The sequence below is a fragment of the Triturus cristatus genome, chromosome 4_1 (assembly GCF_964204655.1).
Source record: "Triturus cristatus chromosome 4_1, aTriCri1.1, whole genome shotgun sequence".
In the NCBI taxonomy this organism is placed as follows: domain Eukaryota; kingdom Metazoa; phylum Chordata; class Amphibia; order Caudata; family Salamandridae; genus Triturus; species Triturus cristatus.
The window spans coordinates 410,661,548-410,686,465 of NC_140585.1; the positions used below are offsets into that span (position 1 = coordinate 410,661,548).

General features: G+C 47.8%; 1 protein-coding gene across 1 annotated transcript in view; it reads right to left on the reverse strand.

Moving 5' to 3' along the window:
- Positions 1-24,918, reverse strand: part of TSPAN8 (tetraspanin 8) — a 153,100-nt gene that overhangs the window by 77,230 nt on the left and 50,952 nt on the right. The window contains exon 3 of the mRNA XM_085651072.1: positions 4,538-4,678. Coding sequence (XP_085507198.1) covers positions 4,538-4,678 — 141 coding nt within the window. The remainder of the gene's footprint in view (positions 1-4,537; positions 4,679-24,918) is intronic.

A 24,918-nucleotide genomic window follows, 5' to 3' on the forward strand; every position in this document is an offset into this window, starting at 1 on the left:
CAGTGGTTCTTATACTTCAAGAAACCCATTTCTTGGGGCACAATGCTTCGCTGGCAGGGATAAGGCAGAGTCTATCACTTTGGGTTCACCAGGGGCTCCTGGGGTATGCCTATCTTCTTAAATAAGGGCTTCCCACTAGCAGTGACCACCAGGCACTCTGATCCCCGGGGAAGATACGTAGGGTTAAGGGGCTATCCTAAAGGTCAAACAATATAATTTTGTATCGGTGCATGTCCCGAACCAGCCCCATTCCTGCATACTGGACTCACTGACTAACCTTTTACTGACATTCCTACAGGGTACTACAGTGGTGGGGGGAGACTTCAAAGCAGTTCCCAACCCAGAGATTGACTTGGTAGCCCCCCTGGGACCGTAATGCAGTTCCCACTCCCAATTACTTACTGCCTGGGCAGACTCCATGTGTTTCTGTGACACTTGGAGAATATAGCACCCAAAAGGCACTGCATACACTCACATGTCTGGAAAACTTCTCTATTGGCTGACCATTAGCGAGATCGCTTCCAGGGATTTAAGATGCTGAGGGGCGAGCGAAAGCCATCAACCCCAAAATAGTGCAGGTGTTTACTGACAACTGTAAAGAGTTATACAGCCACAGACCCTGACTCCAATGAGAGTGAGTCCACCGATCATTAGCCGAAATCCCTCTTCCATTGATCCCTCCATCACTAGCTTGTGACTTTGATGAGCTGCTCACAGTTAATGAAATTACCGAAGAAATATCGGGGATACCCCTTGGTAAAACCCCAGGCCTAGACGGGTTCCCAGTCAAATACTACTAGACATTACATGATCTCCTGGTTCCTCACCTTCTAGCCTTGTATACAGCAGCAGCAGAAACAAGTACCTTCCCACTCAAACTGGATATGGCCGCAATTGTGGTGATCCTTAAGAAAGGTCAACCGTCTGACAACTGTACATTGTACAGGCCCATTTCCCTTACTAATGCCAAAATTAAGGTGTTCGCCAAGGTGCTGACCAATCAGTTATGGCGGACACTGCCCTCTCTAATTCATCCTAAAAAATGTGAGTCCTTGCTGGTGCGGGGCAATTGCCACTGCATCCAGAGGATGCAAGTGTTCAATATAACAATTCCAGATTTGTAAAGCACGATTTATCACTCGTAGGGTTTTGCAGGCGCTGGGGGCTTTTGGGGAGCTTAAGTGAGCTATTGCCCAGAGTCAGATGATGCGGAGTTGAGCTGCTGCCGGCTCCGGGGATTGAACTGTGAGCCCCATGCTCCAAAGTCAGCTGCTCTGGCCACTGCGCCACACTTCTCCCACATCTCTCAGGTGCATCAACTCCAGCATCCATCAACTCTGCTTTAGACAGATTTTGATAAGGCCTGCAACACCGTCTGCTGGTCTTTCCTGAGCTCCATTCTGAAATGAGCCAAGTTGGGAACCCACTTTCGCAGGCTCACGGCACTCCTGTATTCCCACCCTAGGCTCAGGTCCAGATCAGTGGGCAGTTCTCTCCCCCTTACTGATTCACAGAGGCACCCAGCAGAGCTGCCTCTTCTTGTCCTTCTTATTTGTGTGGACAATTGAACCCCGGGCACGGCTCATATGCGATGATGCCCAGATACAGGGGTGGGCGTGGAACTCTGGGCCTGGGGAATGTATCACCTTGTACTCTTCATTGCAAACACGCAGACATTGGGCCCGAGAGGTCTGGAAATACTCGACATGTACAAGGAGGCCTCTAGGCTAAGAGTCAACAAAGCAATGTCCCTCCTGGTCCCTCTAAAGGGCGATTAAGTGCCCATTCGTGGACGGTTAACATCCCAATATGCCGCCTATCATTTAAATTCTTGGGCATTTATATCTCAGTGCTCCCGGGAATTGACATAGAGCGTTAGTCTGCCTCATCTCCTTGAAGCATGACCTCCGCAAATGGAGGCATGTTCCCCTCGATGTCCTAGAACAAATTTCTTTTTATAAAATGATGGTACTCCCTCAGTTCCTGTATGTCTTCCAGAATTACCCACTCCCAATCCTCAGAAAATGGTTTCAGGGCTTTAATTTTCCTATCAGTAGCTTTCCATGGGTAGGCCACCACTCGCAGATCGCCCTGATCTATTGTCAGCTGTCTCCCTATGATAGTGACCTTGGAATGGTGTAGCTGTTCTGCTTTTAGCTGGCCTCATAATTATTTGTGATGAACGACTGGCTTAGCGGGGGCTGGGATGATGCGACCTACTGGGCAGTACTGACTATACTGGGTATACATGACAAGATATTAGGCATCATCTAATGGGCTCCTATCCCCATGTACCTGTCGAGTTCACACGGGCAGAGTTTCTATCCTAGAGGGTGGCACTCCACCTCACAAACTGGGATCAGAAACTGACAGGAATGACCCTTCTCTAGCAGGGGACATGGCTACTCCTCATTGCACAGCTAAAAGGGATTCACGAAATGGGACACAATGGGAATCATTCACCTCAGGGCGTCTGGATGAGCACTCTTCTACATACATTCCAAGACATTTAAGAACAATATGAGCTATCTCGCACCCAGTTCCGTAAACACACCCTTGCCATGCACATTCCTCTTGATACCACGATCCCCAAGTATAGTCCTCTCAAGGCCAAAATCCTGACGGGAAGGCAGGGCAAAGGGGCCACCAATCACCCAGACATCTCCGCTCCACAGAACCACATCTGGAGAACTGGTGTTCTCTTACATTGCTCCAAAAGCGTAGACTGGCCTCCCGCGCTACATCAGAGCAGAGACGGCTCCTCTGCTATGGCAGAGGAGCGTCACCCCCCCCCCCCACCAGCACACTCCAAATCATGAAAAATCAAACAATAATAAAACGTGTTTAAAACCCTTTTTATTTTCCTATGCTGAGTCTTGGGGGTGGGACCACAGTGATGACAGGCACTGAGGGGAGTGGTATGTGCACTGCCTTCACTGCACATGACGGTTTGGGCCAGCTAAACCATCATGTGCAGTGAAAGTTCTCTCCAGACAAGCAATGCTGCTGGGTTGGAGAGAACAGTCACAGACTCACAGTCTGTCCTGGAGCGCAAATTGAGGGTGCTAAGGCCAATCCTGAAGCTGGTCTCCTGTGATGGCAGATTCAGGACTGGCCGCAGGGCAGGCTGGGAGCCTGTGCCTTCTGAAGAAGAGAGGAGAAGTCGAGAGCGACGTGATGGAGGGCAGCAGGTACGTTTATTTTTTACATTGATCTCCCTCGTCCTCCTTTTCAACCCCCCTAATCCCCTCCACCCCGCCTCTTTTCCATGATATGAGCCCCGCCTGCATCAGAGCCTCCTCCTCTCTTCTTCGGCAACCTATCTTAGGCAGGGCTATGCGCATACACCTGCTGAGCACTAGGAGGACATCCTTGCGGATGTTAGTGCACTTAACACTAGGCCTGGGCCAAAATTCCGTTCCGCTCGCGGAAATTGCGATAATTTGACATTTTCGTGTTCCGCGGAGAGTGCGAAAATGTCAAAATTTCCGCAATCCGCATTTTACCGGAAATTTTTTGCTTGCTCGCGCTGTAAAATAATATATTCTCGCGTGCGCTCGATCGCCTTGCCTCAATCCCCGCGTTCGCCGACATGTTTTCCCAATCCGGCCGCGTTCTCCACGAGATGTTGGATTGTTGGTAGCCATTTGCGCTGTCTCGCGACAGTTCGTGCCCGCAGTAACGTCATGCGTGGCGCGATCACGTCTTTCTTCTCGCGATCATGCCCCGCGAGACAAGTGAAAACAAGATGGCCGCGCCCGCGAGCAACCGCATGGGTAAGTTGGCAAACCGCGACTACGCAGAAAATACCGCGAACGGGCGGGAAAAAAACTTCTGCATCTTCGCGATATTTCCGCGTGTTTGCGGAGATTTTTAACATTTTCACAATAATTTCCGAAAGTGAATTTTGCAAATTCCGCCCACCCCTACTTAACACATTACATAACATAACACAGATTCATGAAACAAATAGCTGACATGTATTATCTCACTGAAAACAATGTTAAATACCTGCACCAGTGGCATTCTTACTATTCTATCACCGATCATGTCTGCTGTATTAATGTTTTTCCAATGCATTTGGTGGAACTGTAGTCACAAGGAGACAATTATCTACACAACAGTTCCTACGCGACCCTTTCGACCCAGAGATACACTGTGTAGTATTATCTTTTTTTTTGGCCTTTTTGACTTATTATTAGCATGCACTTTTTTTTCTTTTGTACAAAAATAAACACAAAAACCAAAACAATTTCAGCTTTCAAAATTAGTTACTATCTTTGATTTGTCCTCCAGATATGGATGAAAACTTTTATAAACATGTTTGCTGTATTCAGCGCTAGTTTGATAAACAGCATTTTTTATCAGTTATAAATGTGTTGAAAAATAATGCTTTTGTTCTAGCAATAGCCAGATAATTTTGCTCAACTTTCAAAACATTCTTCAAGCACTTTTTTGTCAGAAAATGTATAAAAGAAAATATATATATACATAAAATAACTTTTTGAACATTTTATCTTTTAGAAATTAGACCTACCGTAAGAAGCATGCATCTGTTCTCTCTTGCAGCACCACAGCATCCAAGAAAACCTAGACACATTATCATGACGCCAACTGCGATCATTACGTCAGCGGCCAAATGGAAGCTTGAATTGGAATCCGAATCAACTCCCAATTGCTGTAATAGAATAAAAGAAAAATAATTAGAAAAATATGATACAATTTCATATCAAAATGAATGAACAGTAGAATACACTTGGAAGCAGGAAAGAGGAAGATTTCAAAACAAAATGAGGAAATATATTTTTCACATTATCTTGCAATAAAATGGAGGCACATTTAGGCGGAGACGGCTAAACTAAAACCATTCTTGGTTTACAAAACCGGAGGCCTCCTTCCTAAATCAAGTGTGCAGTTTCGCAATGGAATGGGATCATTGTGTTGAAATAGAGAAATACCGGTACCCTTAATTAACCTAATTAACTGACTATGGCCCAAACCCTTCCCAATTAGACATTAGATACACTGCTGAGGATTCAAAAAGTCATCATTTGTTGAACGTTCATTGCCATTACCTCTGAATGAAGCACACCCTACACATTGCAAAGACGACTCCCTGTCATACCGTATAAAACCAGAAGCAGACCACTCAGGGACAATCCTCATTGATTATGTGAGGTCCACCGGCGAATGATGCACAGGCACTCACACGTCGACCATTGGAAATGGAGGAGTCCCACTTGTAACGACTGCGGTCTAGTTGTTGTAGCCCCACTGAACACACACCCCTACATCCGCAGGCCAGGCGTGGCCTGCGGGGAACCAATAAAGGGAGGCAGCCCGCTCGGGGGCAGGACTTCCGACTAAAGCACTGCGTGAAGGTGGTTTCTCTTGCCCCCGTCCCATGTGCCCTGGATCCCTAGGTCACGTTAGCCCTATTGCCCCCAGCGATACGGCGATCAGAACACTGGCGACGAAGGTGGGATGCGGTCTCATGCCCATCCACCCGACCACGGCAAACTGAGGAGCTCGGGGTGGTATTGGTGATCACCACGACGTCGAACACCGGCGAGAAGCGACCGAGGCCGAAGACCACACGGCCTGACCCCGGTGAGCAGCGGAGGGACCAGAGGCTGCAGGCGAGGCGGGGGGAAGAAGTAACGAAGCGGGAGAGAGCGGAGCCACCGCGTGGAGCAAGGCTCACACGCAAAGAAGCCCTGCGTGCATGCGCAGTAACAGACGGCCTACCCGTACCTGCGCGAGCAGCGCGAACAGGAAGACCAGCCATCACGAGGCAGGGGAAGGCGCAAAAAGAGGAAGGAGTAGCGCGCGACAACGGGGAAACACCCCCAGGGCTGCAAGGAGCCAGCAAGCACCCCAGAGGGTCCACTAACAAGCATTGGCCAACACAAACTGCTGCCACATCCTGATCTTGCTCAATCACCCCGAACGCAAGAGACACTACAGGCAAACACGAGCCGGTGAAAAAGGGGGCCACCCACACCACACCCAGAAGGGGCAAAACAACCCTAACCTCGGGCCCCAGAGGAGCAGGGAGCCAAGTGGAAGGAGTACAACAACAATAACCCCAAGAGACTCAGGAGGAAGGCACCGGAGTAATTCAGGGGTACTCAAGCCATGGCCGACGACGAACCGGCAGCACCTGCCCGCACCCCATACCAGCATGCTGCATCTGGAGTTCTACCACCTTTTAGCGAGGTCGCAGATCCATCAACTGCATCCCCCAGGTGGAAGGTCTGGCTGGAGCGCCTAGAAAACTACTTTGTGGCATCCAGAGAAACGGATGGGGCGATCAAGAGATCCTTGCTACTCCACTATGCAGGGGATGAAATCTTCAAACTATTCAAGCACTTACCCAACACTGGCATGGTGGACGACTATGATGCGGCTGTCCGGGCCATCAATGGTTATTTTGATCCACAGTTGAACTTGGATTTCGAGGTATTCAAGCTGGGGCAGGCACGGCAGCGGGAAGGAGAATCCATGGACCGCTTCTACGCCCGGGTGAGGGAACTCGCAAGTACATGCACCAACGAAGACCAACCCAAAGCTATACGAAGACAGATCATTCAAGGATGTAGGGACAAGACGCTAAGGGGTTTGATCTTGAGAAAGCCAGGCATCTCGCTTGAAGATATACTAATATTAGCCCGGTCGCATGACCTGTCAGTGGTGAGGGCCACCGTCATGGATCAAGCCCTGAACAAACATTCAGGGAAAAGCGACAACATCAAGGTGGAAAAAGTGGATGCGGTGAAGACGACGCAAAAGAACAGATACCACAAGGACACCAGGAAGGAAGGTTCACGGACCAAATGCAGATATTGTGGATATGAACCGCATGCAGCCAAGGATTGCCCTGCGCAAGGGAAAATGTGCACGAATTGGGGGATCCTGAACCATTTCACGTCTGTCTGTCGACGGCGAAATCACACAAAAGGGCAGAAGAAATTCCAGTCATTGCCGAAAGCAGTGCGGCAACTATCTCTAAACGACCCGACGCCCTCGGAAGGGGCCAAGGCCGCCCAAGGAAGATACTTACCAACCATGGACGAGTACTCCGACTCCGAGGACGAAGAAGTACATATCATCTCCTTCGCGCAGGAACTGAAGCGTAAGAGGCGGCCACAACCTACGTGCACCGTCCAAATGGGAGGAAATGAGGTAAAAGCCATAATTGACACCGGGGCAACAGTGAACGTAATGTGACTACAGCAATGCAATCGACTACGACCCAGGCCACAGATAATACCATCTAGGACAAGGATTTTTGCGTATGGAGCCCACACCCCCCTCCCACTGAAAGGAAAGATGATTGTGCCTATCAAAGCTGATGAAGTTGAGGTAATAGCAACAGTCCACATCATCGACAGGGAGGCAGAAACACTACTGAGTAGTCACACGGCAGAGGGTCTGAAGCTAATAGCCTTTGCACATCGGGTCCGAACACACCAAGTGGATGAACTATTGGCTCAGTTCCCGGAACTCTTCAAGGGCCTGGGGTGCATCAAATGTGACCCGATACGATTGCACATTGACAAGACGATCAAGCCAACTGCGTTGAGGCATCGCCGGATCCCATTCCATTTGAGGCCTCTGGTGGAAAAGGAACTGGAAAACCTAGAAAGCCTGGGGGTCATTGAAAAAGTCTCGGGCCCACCCCTTGGGTATCCCCCATGGTGATTGTAGAAAAACCGCGCCAACCCGGAGCCATTAGGTTGTGTATCGACATGAGGTTGCCAAATCGAGCCATCAAGAGGGAACGCCACCTGACCCCAACGATGGACGACATCATTGCCGATGTAAACGGATCACGGTGGTTTTCAAAGATTGACCTGAACGCCGGCTATCACCAGCTGCCCCTGGCCGAGGACAGCAGATTCATAACCACATTTAGCACCAACCTGGGGCTCCGGCGGTACAAAAGACTTAACTTTGGGATCTCCTCGGCGGCCGAGGTGATTAAAAATACCATCAGGGAGCTGTTGTCCGGGTTGCCGGGAGTCATCAATGTCAGCGATGACATCCTCATTCACTCGGCAACGGCGGCCGAACATCACAAACACCTGCGAGACACCCTCGGCAGACTGAGTGCTCATGGTGCGACGTTACACAAAGACAAGTGCCAATTCTTTCAGCCAAAGATCGAGTTCTTCGGCTATGTATTCAGTCAGGAAGGGATTCAGGTGGACCCCCGAAAATCCAAAGCCATCAAGGACGCTCTTGCCCCGATGTCACCCACGGAGGTCAGGAGTTTTCTTGGCATGGCCACCTATTGTGGCCAGTTCATCCCAGGTTTGGCCACGTGGAGCGAACCGCTCCGCGCCCTGATGAGAACAGACACCCCGAGGAAGAAGCGTTCCAGGGGATCAAGACGGCACTACTGGAGAAGGCCACGCTGGGCTACTTCAACCCTAAAAAGTGGACAGAAGTACTAGTCAACGCAAGCCCCGTAGGGCTGGGTGCGGTACTGTCCCAAGAACAAGGGCCGGGCCAATGGACTGCGTTAAGTTTTGCCAGCAAGGTCCCCAACCGAGGCGAGGTACGCCCAAATTGAACAGGAGGCGCTTGCCATTAAATGGGCGTGCAGCATTTCCATTTATACCTACGAGGGCATCCCTTTGTGATGGTCACCGACCACCAGCCACTGGTGCCCCTGTTCAAGGGAACCTCACCCCATCCGCCCCTGCGGATAGAGAGATGGGCGGTCCAGCTGCAACCGTACGAGATGGAAGTAGTGTATCGCCCGGGGGCCAAGAACCCAGCGGACTTTCTATCCCGTCACCCACCGGTCCCAGATCAGACGGGGACAGATGAAGATTGCGATGAGTTCACTCAGTGGGTTGCCCTCACTGCATGCCCACAAAACATGACGCTGGATGACATTAAAGAGGGGGCGGAGACGGATTCAGTATACGTACAGACCTTGAAAGCGGTTCAAGAAGGATCGTGGACTGGATACCTACACCAAGCAAACTCATGGGGGCAAGGAGACAAAGAAGCACTCACTCAGATGTGGCGCGTCCGGCACGAATTAAGTGCCACAGAAGATGGCATACTACTACGGGGCCCACGGTTAGTCCTCCCGTCGACCCTGAGACAGCGGGCGATCCAACTTGCCCACGGGGGACACCAAGGGACCACCAAAATGAAGGCCAGAATCCAAGAGAAAATGTGGTTCCCGGGGCTGGAACAGATGGTGGAGGAACACGTCTGAGGCTGTTTGGCCTGCCAACTCACTGGCGAGCCGGACCGACCCCAGCCCGTCATTACGGAGGATGCCTGCCTAGTACCCTGGGAAAGAATTAGCGTGGACTTTGGGAGTTTCCCCAGCGGGGGACACACTCTAGTAGTGGTAGATGCATACTCCAAGTACCCCGTGGCAGAGAATGTGACATCCACGGCTTTTGGACAGGTGGGGCCCGCCCTTGAGAAAATATTCTCCATGTTTGGCTATCCCAAGGAACTCCGCAGCGAGAATGGTCCACCGTTTCAGGGCGCTGAATTTGCCACCTACCTCAGCCAAAGAGGGATTCGACACAGACGCATCACACCCCAATGGCCCCAAGCCAATGGAGACGTAGAACGGTTTATGCGTACACTAAACAAGACATTCCGCATAGCCATGGTGGAGCAGCGACTTCATGAATTCCTGAGGGAATATAGGAGCACGCCACATTGCACCACCCAAAGGAGCCCGTGGAGCCTCATGTTCCAGGGAACCAGGAGGGACCTCCTCCCCAGTAGCCCCGAATGGACACCTGTGCCCACTGACCCGGAAGGGACCCAAGAGAGGCGTGAACAAAGCAATCGACGGGCCAGTCACCGCCGGAGGGCCGTGTCCAAGATACCCCCACCGGGAACGCAGGTGATTATAAGGAACAGACGACCTGGGGGCAAGTTCCAAACCCGGTTCGAACCCGGTCTCTGGACCGTCGAGACCACAAAAGGGACCATGATCACCGCCAGGAAGGGAGGGGAAACAGTGACGAGGAATGCTTCCTGGTTCAGAGCAGCCCCACTGGTGGATGGTGGAGGTGGCACCGAGGAAGGGTTGCTCCAAGAGGAGGTCGCGCTGGAAAACGAAGAGGAGGCCACTGTAGAAAATACGACAGCCACCCGAAGAGAGACTGTGGCGTCACCCACGCCCGTGGCAGCCACTGGTAGCCCTCGGGTTTTGTTTCCGAGCGGGGGACCCCGCTCGGGGAGGTATGAGTTGAGGCCGAATCCCCAGCCCAGCCAAAGACTGAGAGACTTTGCGTGCCTGCTGAGACCCAACCACCGACATCATGGGAAGATGCAAGTACCCAAAGACTGTGTAAAATGATTGATAAGCATATTAGGCTGTTATACTTGTTCTAGAATGTTGTTGCTGGAGGAAGAAAAGAAACCCCGGGGTTTTGGAAGGGATGTAACGACTGCGGTCTAGTTGTTGTAGCCCCACTGAACACACACCCCTACATCCGCAGGCCAGGCGTGGCCTGCGGGGAACCAATAAAGGGAGGCGGCCCGCTCGGGGGCAGGACTTCCGACTAAAGCACTGCGTGAAGGTGGTTTCTCTTGCCCCCGTCCCATGTGCCCTGGATCCCTAGGTCGCGTTAGCCCTATTGCCCCCAGCGATACGGCGATCAGAACACCACTAAGGATTACATTTGTAGATAGGTTTCGAATAAACACCATATAGTTTAGAAGGCCCTGTGGTTTACTTGGGCATGTATTGACATTAGACTACTTCCTGTATGGACTGCCATGGACTATTGAATATTGCAGCTATATAATTTGAAAAAGCTATTACGTATGGAGGGAAACATATTCTTGTATATTTAGATGTATACTATATTCGCAATGTTTTGTATTCAATGTTGGATACTTAGAATTGGGGTCTGCTCAAGAGGTAGAGCTTGAACCAATGTAGGTTTTGTTCGGATAATGATACCCAGTAATAGAGACTGATTAAAGTTTTCTCTATTGTAAAAAGTGTTCTCTGAATCAGTTCCTACACATCATTTTTTGCTCATACATGCATTACCTCTGAATGAAGCATCTCTCTACACAGTATAAAGATGATTCCCTGTGATACCGTATATAACCAGAAGATAAGCAGAACACTCAGAGACAATCCTCATGGATTATGTGAGGTCCACCTGCCCATGATGCACAGGCACACACGGCATTGATCTGCCTCTCAGGATTAGGAGTTCTGGAACATGGATAGAACAGCTAGGAAGGCATGACAAGTCACTTCCTTATACAAAATTCTTGGCACAATTCATAGCATTGTTTGGATGTCGGAAGATAACAAGTGCAAAAACACAATGGTTACAATATTGCTTGCAGAAGGTAATTTGTGCCTCATTTACAAGAAAGTGCTGCAGCCTGGCACCGCAAGCCCTTTGGCTGCGCCACTCTGCGGCACTTTCAAAATTCAGGCATATGTCATATTTACAACAATATGACACATCCTTGAGCGTTCCCCAGTGCTGGTGCATAATCGGCTGCCATGCGCCACGCAGGCACCCTTGTGCCTTGGTGCAAGGGTGCCTGTGTTACGGGGAGATTGTTTCTGTGCAGGAAGGGGTACTTTTCTGCACAAAAACAATAACAAACACACTAAAAAGAGGTGATTTCCTCTTCAAATGTGTGCTGTAGAATGCAGCACCCCTAGAAAGAGGAAAAACGAGGAGAAATGTAGCATTCTAACACATTTCCAGGTTATATTCTCATAAATCTGGAAATACTGCAGAATAATGGGTGTTGCGAGGGGACACCCACAGCAACTCCCATGTCACGGCTCATCCACGCAAAGTCTTACATGAGAAGCGGCAATATTCACAAGGACAGGAAAAGCCAGGCAGGGTGGCTTTATGTGTCATTGTAAATATGGGGCAAGAGGTTGGACCTGCGGTGAGTCACAAAAACTGACGCACCGGTGGTGCAAGGGTCTTGTAAATATGCCCCTTTGTATATTGCACCAGATTATAACCTTAGTGATAAATAAAAGCAAATAACAACATTAAACAGATTTTCCCCCTTGATTCAGTTTCACACAGGTAAAAGCTACCAGTTACAAGGCAGTGTTAATTGGCTATATAAAACTATAACAAGTAAATTTATGTTTGGCTCCCAATGGAAGTAACTGCTTAAACGAGAGCAACAACTGTTTATATCCATTTTAGCCTGAATGGCCTAAATCGCACACAGCGTACAGAAAAAAATACAGTTCTCTTTGCCGAGTCCTGCATCACTAACAATAGCTGTTAGACCTGTCAGCCTTAGGGTGGTCTTCCCCCAAACATTGTGTATACCACCTTCCTATTTTTAGGACTCTGTGCACTTTCCACTGATAGCCAGTGCTAAAGTGCTTGTGGTCACTCTCTGCAACATGGTAAAATTGGCTTACACCTGATTTTAATATTTAATGTACTTATACCCAAGGCTGGTAAATTAAATGCTATCATTGGGCCTGCAGCACTAATTGTGCTACCCACTCAAGTAGTCCCTTAAAACAGGTCCCAGGCCTGACACTGCATCCTATATCATGTTTTAAACTGCCATTTTGACTGGGCAAAATAAAACGTTTGCCAAGCCTAATACTCCCTTTCTAACAAAAAACCCTAGGGTAGGCAATAAACAGCCCATGGGGCAGGGTACGTTGTATTTAGAAAGTATGACATGTACTTTTAATTTTTACATATCCTAGTAGAGAAAAAATCACAAATTAGTTTTTCACTACTGTGAAGCCTACCACTCCCATAGGATAACATTGGTTTACCCTATTATCAATCAATCAACCAATCAGCATTTGTAAAGTGCAATACTGTCGCCATAACGGGTATCTGGGTGCTGTGCCTCTGTCAAAAAAGCCAAGCTTGAGTCTCTTTGTGAAACCTGCCAGCAAGGGGGCTATATGTAGCTGGAGGGGTAGGTTGTTCCAGGTCTTGGCAGCAATGAAGGAGAATGAGCAGCCACTGCTGCGACTGATGTCGGCATTGTGTTCAAGGGTGAGTGAAGAGGAGTGCAGGTGTCTAGAGGGATGGTGGAAGTTTAGTCAGGGGTTGATGTAGGTGTACGTGAGGATCTTAAACTGGCATGGCTTTTCGATGAGGAACCAGTGGAGGTCTGTCAGGTGAGGGGGCGATGTGGGTACGTTTGGGGAGGTCCAGGATGAGTTTGGCTGCAGCATTCTGTATGGCCTGAAGTCTTCTGAAGAGCTGGGTGGAGATGCCAGAGTAGAGGGTGTTGCCGTAGTCGAGGCGGCTGGTGACGAGAGCCTGCATGACTGTCTTTCTGGTGTTGGTTGGGATCCATCTGAAGATTCTGCGGAGAATGTGGAAGCAGGAGGAGGTGACTTGGTTTACTTGTCATTTTATGGTCAGTTGGCCATCGAGGATTATGCCGAGTTTGCATGCTTGGTCAGTCGGTGTGGGGTCTGTGTTCTGCAGGCTACTAGCTGTGGTCCCAAGCCGAGGTGTTTTTCCCGAAGATCAGATCTTCAGTTTGAGTTGGGGGGAGTTGTATCTCATCCATTTGGCTACATTGATCATGGCGTTGCAGAAGCTGGTTTTGGCGTTGAGGGGTCCTCAGTGAGCAAGAGGATCAGTTGAGTGTCGTCTAGATAATGAACAGAGTGGGGCTGAGGGAAGATCCTTGTGGTTCCCAGCTTAAAATGTCTTTGAGTGTGGAGGTGAAGGGAGGTAGTTGGATGCTCTATGTACATCCTGTAAAGAAGGCGGCGATACACTTGAGCGCATTTTGCTGTATGCCTAGGTTGTAGAGTCTGTTGATGAGGGTGTTGTGGGAGACAGTATTGAATGCGGCAGAGGGGTCGAGGAGGATCAGCTCCACAGTTTTTCCACAGTCGAGGAGTGTTCTGATGTCATCTGTGGCAGCAATCAGTCCGGTCTCAGTGCTGTGGGCCACAACGTAATCCTGATTGTGACACATTTATTTATTTATTTATTAAGGAGTTTTATATAGCACTGGCCAGACCCGAGGGTATCGGAGCTTTTTACAACTGTTATAATGCAAGAATCCCAAAATAAGGCATAGGTATACATGTTGGTTCAGAAGTCCCGGCGTGTGGTGCAACATTGAGGCATGGCAGTCCTGAGAGCCTCGCAGAGTGCACCTTGTCTTGGGTGGAACCATTTTCAGGGAGGGGGGAGCGGGGAGGGGCGTAGGGGAGCTTGAAATAGGTAGATTTTGGTGACAAAGTGTCATAGTGCTGCGGAATGCAGGCATGTGCCCTTCCGCGATGGTTAACTGTTCAGGAAGGCACGGTTGAGGGAGAGGTCTTTTAGGAGTTTTTTTAATTTTACAAAGGACGGGATAGTCCTAATGTCTGCTGGGATGGAGTTCCAGATTTTGGGTGCATTTCCAGTGAAGGATCATGCAGCGTTTTTTTGTTTGCGTGTTTTCATAGGGATGAGCAATAGGGAGTTGGTGCTCCTAAGGTTCCTTGTCTGGCCAGCCTTTTTGAGTTTGGAGTCCAGGTATTCAGGTTTCCCTGTGTGGAGGGCTTTGTGCGTGAGGCAGGCAGTTCTGAAGCTGGCACACATCTCTACTGGGAGCCATTTTAGTTCTTTGAGTGCGGATGTAATGTGCTCAAATTTCCCGACTACGCTGACCATTCTGGCTGCTGCATTTAGAGTTGTTTTGAGGGGGGCTAGGTGGGATTTCGCTGTACCGGTGAGGATAGCATTTCCATAGTCGAGTCTAGATATCACCAGGGATTGGGTGGCTTATTTGAGGTCTATAGGCGGGAGGAAGGGTTTTATTTTGTTGAGAAGCTTCAGATTGAGGAAGGCACTCTTCGCGGAGTTCTTGATGTGTCTGACCATGTCAAGTTTGGGTTCTAGGGTGATTCCTAATGATTTCATGGAGTTGGCCGTAGTGAGATTACAGTTGAGAGCATCAATTGCTTTAAGCCATTCCATGATTTGGGGTTTTTCTTCTTTGTTGGAGATGAGGAGGATTTCGGTTTTGTCTTGGTTGAGTTTGAGGTGGTTTATGGATGTCCAATGTTGGACTTCTTTGAGAGTGTTATTTAGTCTCTGAATATCTTCAAAGGAGGAGGTTTCCAGATAGATCTGGGTCTCGTCTGCATAGAGGTGGAAGGTGTTGTTGGCTTTATTGAGTAGGAAGAGGAGTGGTTCCATATACATTTTGTTCCATATAAATTTTGAACAGTTGAGGGGAGAGCACTGATCCTTGAGGGACACCTCTGTTGACGGGGTGTGAGTCGGACGTGAAGGTTTTGATTTTTATCCTTTTGGAGCGGATGTGTAAGAAGGAGGAGAACAGGTGTATGACCACCTCGTCTGCACCTACACTGTCTTGAAGAGCCTTGATGAGTAGATTGTGATTCACCGTGTCAAAGGCTGCCGATAAGTCCAGGAGGATGAGTAGGCAGCATTTGTCAGTATCTAGAGATTTGTGAATGTCATCCACAATGTTAAGGATTTCGGTCTCGGTGCTACAGCCTTTTCTGAATCCTGATTGGTGGGGATCTAGAAGGTTGATGCTGTCCATGTGCTGAGTTAGTTGTAAAAGAACACACTTTTCAAGGATTTTGGCAAGGATGGGGAGATTGGAAACAGGTCTGAAGTTGTTCAGATCGTTGGTGTCAAGGCTTGTTTTTTTTGGGAGTGGTGTGACTTGGCTGACTTTGAGTCAGTAAGGTATGACGCCGGTTCTTAAGGAGCTGTTTATGATCTTGCACCAGAATGGAGCTATGGAGAGTTTCAGTTTTTATGTCAATTGGGTGGGTAAAGGATCTAGTGCGTGAGATGCGGGTTTGGAGGTGGCAATCAGTTTGAGAATCTCGGTTTTGGGTATGGGGTTGAAGTATTCCCAGGCTTTCATGGGGTGCTTGCGTGTGTTGGCTTTGGTTTCTGGGGGTGGGTTTGTTCTTGAGGGGTTGGGGTTGATGTCTAATGAGAGCTCAATCTTGGTGATTTTGTCTTTGAAGAAGTTGGCGAAGTTGTCGCATACGTCTTTGGCGGCCTGACCTGGGGTAGCGGAGGGCTTGGATGTTTGTTGACTGATGATGTTGAATAGTTCTTTGGGTCAGTTTTTCGCGTTGTCCAAGGCGGAGCAGAAGAAGGAGGTTTTTTCGTTGTTAATGTGTTGTCTGTATTTCCTTCTGGTTGCTTTGAGTTGCTCGTGGAGGCGTGTAGAGGGGTTGTTCCTTCATATTCGTTCTGCGGCTCTTAGTTGTCTTCCTGCAGCGTTGATGTCTGCGTTGAACCAGGATCTGGACGGAATTTTCCTGGTTTTTTTTAGTTTCAGGGGCCTAATTGATATAGGATGGAAGTCATAGTAGAGTTATAGTGAGTGGTGAGTTCCGTTGTGGAGAGATCATCCGTGGAGGTAGGCTGGAGTGAGCATACCCTTTTTTCAAAATTGGTCAGGGAGATTTGTCTAAGATTTCTCGTACATTTGGGGGCGTCTTGGGTGAGGGGTTGATGTGTGATTGATTGAGTGATGTGGAATAGGATAAGGTGGTGGTCCGACCAGTCAACGGGAAGGATATGATCAATTGTGATAGTGTTCTGTTGGGAGATGATGGCATCAAGGATCGCTCCTTTGTTATGGGTAACTTCTGAACAGCCCTGGGTAAGGTTGTTGCTGTGTAGCAGCTCATTTAGGTTTTGGATTACCAAGTTGTTGTTTTCGTTCCAGTGTAGGTTCAGGTCTCCCAGAATTAGGTTGTTGGCGTCTAGGAGTGAGAAATGAGCAATCAGGTCGGACAGATGTTCGGTGAATGCGGTGGTGTTTCCTGGGGGATGGTATAGGAGATGGCACTGTAATGTCTTGTTGTCGCTTGTGTTGATGTTTGCGCAAAGGCATTCACAGGTGTTATAGTTAAAGGTGTCAATTTCTGTCACAGATATATTGTGTTTATGAATGATTGCTATACCTCCGCCTTTTTGGTCTTTTTGATCTTTGTTGATGATTACAAACCCTGGTGGCACGAGAGTATCCATGATTGGTGTTGAGCAATCGTTTAGCCACGGCTCAGTGATGAAGGCTATGTCTATGTCATGGGTGAGGATGGATTCTGCTAGCTCTGTTACATGTTAAGTGGCTGATCTGCAGTTTATGAGCATGCAGTTGGTGGTGTGTGTCTCTTCATTGGGGTTCTTCTTAAGGGGGTCCTAAGGATGTTGTTAAGGGAGGCTGGGAGTCTAGGGTGCTTAGGAACGGAGTGGTTCCTTCTGAATCCGGTGATCACCTGGATTTTGGATTGAGGGGTGGCGGTAGATGGGGTGTCGTATGAGGAGGCAAGATCTGCTGCTTCACTTGGGGACATAGCTATTCTAGTTCTGCTGGTACAGTATAGGTACCGATTTTGATTCGAGAGGGAGGTACGGATCTACCTGTGGCGGGGAGTCGTGGGGAGCCATTGGTGAGTGGGGTTGTTGACGGTGGGGGGGTGTTGTGGGGATTTAGGTGTGATTTACGGAGCGAGGCGAGGTTGGTTAGGATTTCATTGAAGCCCTGGATTACATTAGCTAGCTGGCTTTCAAGCAGGGTAAGACGCTGTCCCAGACACATCCAGTGGTGGTTGTGTTCTAGGAATTCGGTGAGCTGCTGGTTGATAGCTTTCTCAAGTACTTTGGCCGGGTAGGGTAGCGGCAAGATCGGCCAGTAGTTTTTACAATCTCTGGGGTCAGCAGAGGCTTTCTTTGGGAGGGGTCTGACGTGACGTCTGTGTGTTTCCATCTGTCCGGGAAGGTTGCTGTGGAGATGGATGTCTTGAGGATGCTGGTGAGTTGCTTGCTGATTGGGTTTGTTCAAAGTTGTAGAGGTGATGGGGGCAGGGGTCGGTGGGTACCCTGGAGTGGATTAAAAACATGATGGCTGAGGTGGTCAGGGTGGTCAGCGGAGAACAGGTTGTAATGGTTTGGCTGATGATCGCTGTTTAGTAGAGGTTATTGGGGCTGAGGGTGGCAGGTTGGAGATTGAAGTTGTAGATATTGGTGATCTTGCTATGGAAGTAGTTGCAAAGGGTGTCACAGAGTGCTTGGGAGGAATGGATGGTGTTCTCTATAGCTGTTTGGTTAGAGAATTATTTGACTATTTTAAGGAGTTCCTTTTTGTGGTTGGTTGTAGAGTCTATGTGGGTGGTGATGGCTGCTTTCTTGGCTTCTTTGATGTGCCAGCGTTAGTTGCTGAGGGCTGTTTTGTGAGCTGATCTGTCTGCCCTGTTCTTGGTGGCACTTCAGTCAGTCAGTCAGTCAAAAAAGCTTTTAATATCGGTAAAAAACCATACAAAGACATAAATACAAATTTGCAATAAAAAAAGAGCACAATTAGAGCTAAAAACATATATATTTAAAAGAATCATACTTTGTATTCCTAACACATAAGAGATTCATATCGAAGATGGACGAGGATCATAGGATTTCATTAGATACATTAAATAAGCACAGCGCTCCTAAAGAGCAATTCCAAACTATGAAATATATAGACAACATGAGTTACAGTGTTTGAGCTACTGCGGAAACAGTAGTTTGAGGACTTTCAGATTTTAATTCTTTGCACCTCATGTACCACATAGACAAAATAAATCTAGCAGTCGCAAACACTATTAGGGGGGTGGTATCATATTTGAGAAATCTAAATGCCTCCCTATAGTCCTTAAGCCCCCTGGACTTGCAAAGTCGAATGATCCATTTGGCTCTTGCCTTACCATAGAAGGGGCAATAGAGCAGGACATGCAAATCTGTCTCTACTACACGCACAACCTGGGCAGGAACTCGTGGAATGTAATGCATTTGACCACTTATATGTTACGTCCCTAAGAGGCAATGAACCATATCTAAACTGTATATATAATTTCTTGGCCAAGGGAGTCTGGATATCGTCCAAGAATTTCTCAAAAAAAGGATGGGCTTTGATATTCAAAAAGGTATCAGTCAGCCTACCCGTGGAAGAATTTGTTATTATATATTCCATGCGGTAGCGCTTAAGGGCCGTGATCAGAGATTTTTTGGAGTACAGGGCACAGGTCTCCTCAGGGGACGACCACATATCCCCCCTACCTAAAACATGACAAAGTTGCTTGATGTGATTTAGCCATTGAATTTTCCCCTTGCTCCCCCCGGACATAAGATCCCCTAAATCCTCCCTGTAGCTGGAGAGCTCAGGGGTCGACCATAAGCGTCACCAATACAGGAGGGGGCACTTCATTGTTTCTCAAGTTGGAGGCAGTTGCGCTTGGTGGTCCTGAGTTCCAGGGTGTACAGTGGAGGACTTGTTGGATTTAGAAGGTTTCAGATTGGCGACTTTGCCGGCGCTGTCAAGGATCCACGCGGTGAAGTTCTAGCTGGCCTGGTCGAGATCTGTTGAGGCCTCGGATTGGGAGGTGTTGAGGGCCCATGACCACTGACTTCAGTGACCTTGCTCCAACTGCGGTGGGGGAGATCTGGTGCCTGGTGATGGTGTGGTGGACGCCGGTGATAGTGAAGTGTATGATGGTGTGGTCAGTCCAGGAGAGTTCTGTGGTGTGGCTGAATTTGAATCTGTTGCTGGAGGTGAAAATGGAGTTGAGTTTGTGTCCGACTTTGCATGTGGGTTTAGTGACCCGTTAGGTGAGGCCAATGTTATTCAGATTCTCCAGGAGGGGGATGGTATTGGTGCCATTGGGGTCATCAATGTGGATGTTGAGGTCACCAAGTGGGATGTAGTGGTGAGAGTCGATTGCTGCGGGGGGCAATGAGGTTGGGTACGACATCGCAGAATGTTGCTCGGACTCCCTGGGGTCTGTAGGCAAGGGTGCCTCTTATTTTGGTTTTTGCATTGGTTTGTAGTGGGAAGTTGAGTTGTTCCATGATAGGCGTGGTGGTCGTTGTTGGTGATGGTGCATCTGATGATTTCCTTGAAGATGATGGCGATGCCTCTGGGGCATTTAATCACATTTATTAGGTGATAATTGTTAGTTGGTAGCTGGTGGTAGTTTCATGTTTGGTGCCTAGGAATTGTGATTTAAAATCCTCTTTAAAGGTAAAGTCAGTTTTTGAGTACCAATTATGAAAATTCCACTTTTAGAAAGTTGGCATATTCCTGTTCTATCCCTTTGGTGCCTACAGTCTATTTCCTGGATCACATGACTAGGTGTAGTTGGCAGTTTAACTTTGTGTATTCTTCCCAGACAGACACACAATAGAGAGCTTGGGTGTTGGAATGGTCGATCATCCAAGGCAGGATGGGGGTGGAGCAGTGCACAGTCCCACTTGCATTTCAAAAGACATTGTTCAGCTCACACACAAAGAACTTCACACTAGCCTATTGTGCCTGCAGACAGATTAGAACCAGGACAGGGAGACAAGAAATTCCAGACACCTCTGTAGAGGGTAAACTCCAGAATTTTCTTCTACCTCAAAGGATGAACCAGGTATAAAAATGGGACTTTCAGATGCACTCTTCATTTTATTTCAGGACCTGTGGAAGAGCTCTCAGAGGACAACTCTGCTGCCTGTAGCCAGCTGTGTACATCAGAAGAATGCCCTGTACAGTACATAGAAGTCTGCTTTGCTACCTAAAGTCTGCCCTGTACCCTCAGAGGACTGACCTACTGTTTGAGTCCTGCATTACTGCTTGAACCCAAGACTTTCAGAGTGACTCCAAGAGCTAGTAGGCTGGCCTCCTGATCAGAGCCTTAGGGACAGAAAAGGCTCTAACCTCCTTGAATCCGTACCTTTTCCCAGCCTAAATGTGTCTTGACTCTCAAGTCCTGGACACTTGGAAGTGGTGCTTAAGGTGCCTAGATAGCTCAAATACAAAACTTGGGACTTTTCCACCAAAATGTGCTCTGAGAACGTAGATGAGACTGGAACCTACCTGCTCGCCATTCCACCCAAGGTGCATTGCTGACTTCCTGGCAGCTCCCTCTACGTTTTTCTATGCAGCAATAAATCCTGTTCAGCGACTCCTCATAGAAGGGGTATCCGGTCTCGTGTAGCCCTCATTGAACAACATCACACTCTGTTTTTAACCTTACTCCTATCCCTTCATTCCACATTAAAGAACTCCCTTCAGGTATAGGAGATCATTTTAACAACTGTAAAGATCCCACCAGTATTGTTCACCAGACACTCTTCCTCCAGCTGGAGGCGTTACTCACCTGGAGAAGAGAGTACCCAGGTGTGGAACCCGATGATGATGTCATCCACTTAAGCTGCCCCAGTGGAGATGATAAACACCCCTGGTGGCATTAAAGGGCTGAGGGTTTCCGGGATAAGAACAGTGAGACCCTGGCATTGAAACTAGTGTGGTTCACTCTCTTTCGCCAAATGCGATGCAGCGCACACAACGAAATGTGTTTTATTTATTTATATGTTTACTTACCTCTAATCAGCCATGATCCGTAGTTTACTACCCCCCACCCTGCCCCTCCCCACGTCAGCACCCAGCAGCACTCTCACCACGGGCCGCTACTGGCCCTCATGCATCTCCTTTATGCCTCCAAAGGCTGGAACAGAATTCTCCTCCATGGGTCCACTCATGTAGCATTAGGCTCTACTGCACTGTTCATCATAGCATATATCATGCCAAAGAAAGCAATGGAATCATGAATCCTAGACCATGTGCAACTACTTCGGTATCTACTTCTGGCTTCTTCAAGCATTTTGTATTTTGTAGGACTTACTGAGACTATGTGCTCCTTGTCTAACTGTTCCAAATAATGAACCAATGTGGCATGCTCCCAGGAAAGTGTGAACATTGTCTTTAGAAATAAGTTATCTACTCTGATTTCTCCTCTTTATCCAATTTCTCTTCTATTAGGGCTGTGGATGGTAAGTCAGTTTTGAGGAGTAATTCTGATATAGATATAGTTAGACAATGTTTATTCGAAGAAGGAACTGACATTTATGAGTATGTGTTTGTTTCACTCTATCCCGAATAAAATGAGTAAAACATATTTCCTCGTAGCTGCAGCAAGGTTCTCCAGGGTTTGGTATATATTATTGGATTAATTTTATCCTCTGCCTTATTTATTGTACTTTATCACTTTTCTCCTTGAAACACTGTGGAAATTGAATCTTACCTACAATCATCCACTTAATGCATCATCTGAAGTTATGCTCACTTGTTCAGGTTTTTCTAGAGGGGATACTGATAGAGCTGGTTGCCTTGTGGTGCACTACACAAGTGCAGTTATCTTTTTGATGATACCAGCATATATGACCACAGTTGGTTCACCTCTGACAATCATCTTTTGGTGGTTTAGGCCTACTGAGATGGTGTCATGAATTAGTTCCCCACTTTGCTCTAGAGAGACTGAGATTCATTTCATTCTTTTAGTGTGAACTGTCTCAGTGTTTCCACACAGCAATATACATTTTGCAGGCAGAGTTTGTCTTCTACCAATACCTTTCATGTTATGGTTGGGGTGCCAATCTTTTACTCTTAGTTACTGGCAAGAGCAGTCCATTTCTATCTGGGTGTGTGCCACTATGTGCTTTATAATGGTATTTATTTATGTTAATCCTGCACAAAAGAATACAATTACAAACTGGTCCATACACAAGCATTGAAGACAACTTCATCCAAATTCCCTTGCCCAACACCATAGCTTCACTCACACCAACCATGATACAACAACTTCCACGATGCTCTCTAATTTCCACTTCACAGAAGAGCATGCAGACAACATAGTTGGATTAAATGTACAAAGTAAATTAGAAACTATATTCATCATCTTAACATTGATTTTTCTCATTTCTATTAGACGGATACATAATATTACATTAAGATAGCATACACACACAGAAGATGGCTTTGTCATTGTACACAAAGCACTAACATTAAAACCTAAGGTTAAAAGATAGGGCTACCCTGTAAAGCACAGCACACTAGCTGCACTGGGGATTCTGGGCTCTTTTTGTGAAACCACTAAGGGTCTGATTTGGATCTCAGTGGATGAGTTACTCTATCCCAACTGTGACTGATATCCTGTCGGCCATAATATAAATCCTATTTGTTATTAATGGGGGTCTCTGGTTGGAACTGGTATGCACCTTTGTCCAAGTAGGGACCCTTCTTCCTAGGCAGGGTAAGGGGGATACACTTCTAAAATAACCCCTGCTTTCCCCCTTAGTAGCTTGGCACAAGCAGACAGGCTTATCTCAGAGGCAGTGTGTAAAGCATGTGTGCACACATACAGTAATACAGTGAAAACACTACAAATGGACACTACACCAGTTTAGAAAAATAAGTAATTTTGATCTAAACCAAACAAGACCAAAATGACAAATATCCACAATACAGTAATCAAAATATGACTTTTTACAAGGTAGAAACAGTTCTGGCCTTAGCAAACTGTAGATGCGACACTTTCAACACAAAGTACCTTGAATATGTCAAAATCATAAACAAAAACAGCCGCAGGGAAGGTGATGAGTCGGTTCCTTATGCCCAGGGAAGGTGATGCGTTGGTTCCTTACTCCACGGGAGATGATGCGTTGGTTCCTTACTGTCATGCAGGGGAGGTGATGCGACGGTTCCTTACTGGGCGGGGAGGTGATGCGTCGGTTTCTTACTGTGCGGGGAGGTGATTTGTCGGTTTCTTACTGCGGCCCCGGTGTTCTTGTAGACTTGGTGCCCTGGTGCGATGCGTGAGGATCGGGGATGCTGCGGCAGTGGAAACGGTGCTGCATTGGTCTCATGATGCGTTGGTTCTTGCAGCCGCACTGCAGGGCCTGTGTTAGAATTGGCGCGGTGATCTCGGACTTCAGAGATCAATGCATGGGATTCCGCATGCGATGATTTTTACAGCCATGGGCAGGTGCTGCGTCGGTTACTTCGGCGATGCGTCGGAAACAGGTGCGGATGCATTGTGCTTCTCCTAGTTGCATCTCTTTTCCAGCTCCCAACAGCAGGAACAACCTCCAGAGGTCTAATTCATCAACAGGCACCTTCTGGCAGGTCAGAACTCCCAGCAAGGAAGTTCAGGGGAGCTGGTGGTGAAGGATTTGAGTCCCTGAGACTTCAGAACAGGAGGCAAGCTCTACTCCAAGCCCTTGGAGATCTTCCTCAAGCAGGGGACACAGCACACAGCAAAGTCCTTGTCCTTTTGTTGGCAGAAACAGCCACTGTAGGCCAACCCCAGACAGCAAACAGCAATGCAGCAGTACTTCTCCTTTAGTTTCTCCACCTCTTCTCCTTGGCAAAGGATCCTCTTGAATTCCAGAAAAGATCTAAAGTTCAGGGGTCTGGGCCCCAATATTTATAGTCCATTTCTCTTTGTTCTCTGGTGTTAGCGAGGCTCTGTGCTTAGTCCAAACCAGTCTAAACCAGTTATGTCCTCTCTGGTGCAGCTTCCTGGCAGGAGGTGGAGACAGCAATGGGAAAGGCAGACCAGGCCTATTCAGGTGAAATGAAATCTCCTCCCCCTGCTCTAAATCCAGCCCAGATCTATTCATCCTAGCCCTGACTCATCCAGGAAAGGCTAAATAAACCTCAACCCTGCCAGTGGCTGTCTGAAAAGAATGCACATCTCCAGCCCCTGTCACTCCAAAGCCAGACAGTCAATACACAATCCTAGCAGAGGCACACTGGATGGCTTATGAAGGCAATACCTACTTTCTAAAAGTAGCATTTTCAAACCCAAAATATAATAATCCTCCTTACTAAAAGATGCTTCTTTATATCCTGAGTAGTTCAGGCATGTCAAACTCCACTTTCCTATCTTGTTCCCATGGGTACTTATACTTATAAGATGTTATAAGTAAACTCCACATTCCTACCTATGGAACAGATAGCCTTTCAATGGTGAAAAAACGAAAATGGCAGTATTTCACTATCAAGACACACACATCAGGACATGTCCTACCGTTCACATACACTGCACCCTGCCCACAGGGGTACATTGTGCCTACCTTAGGGGTG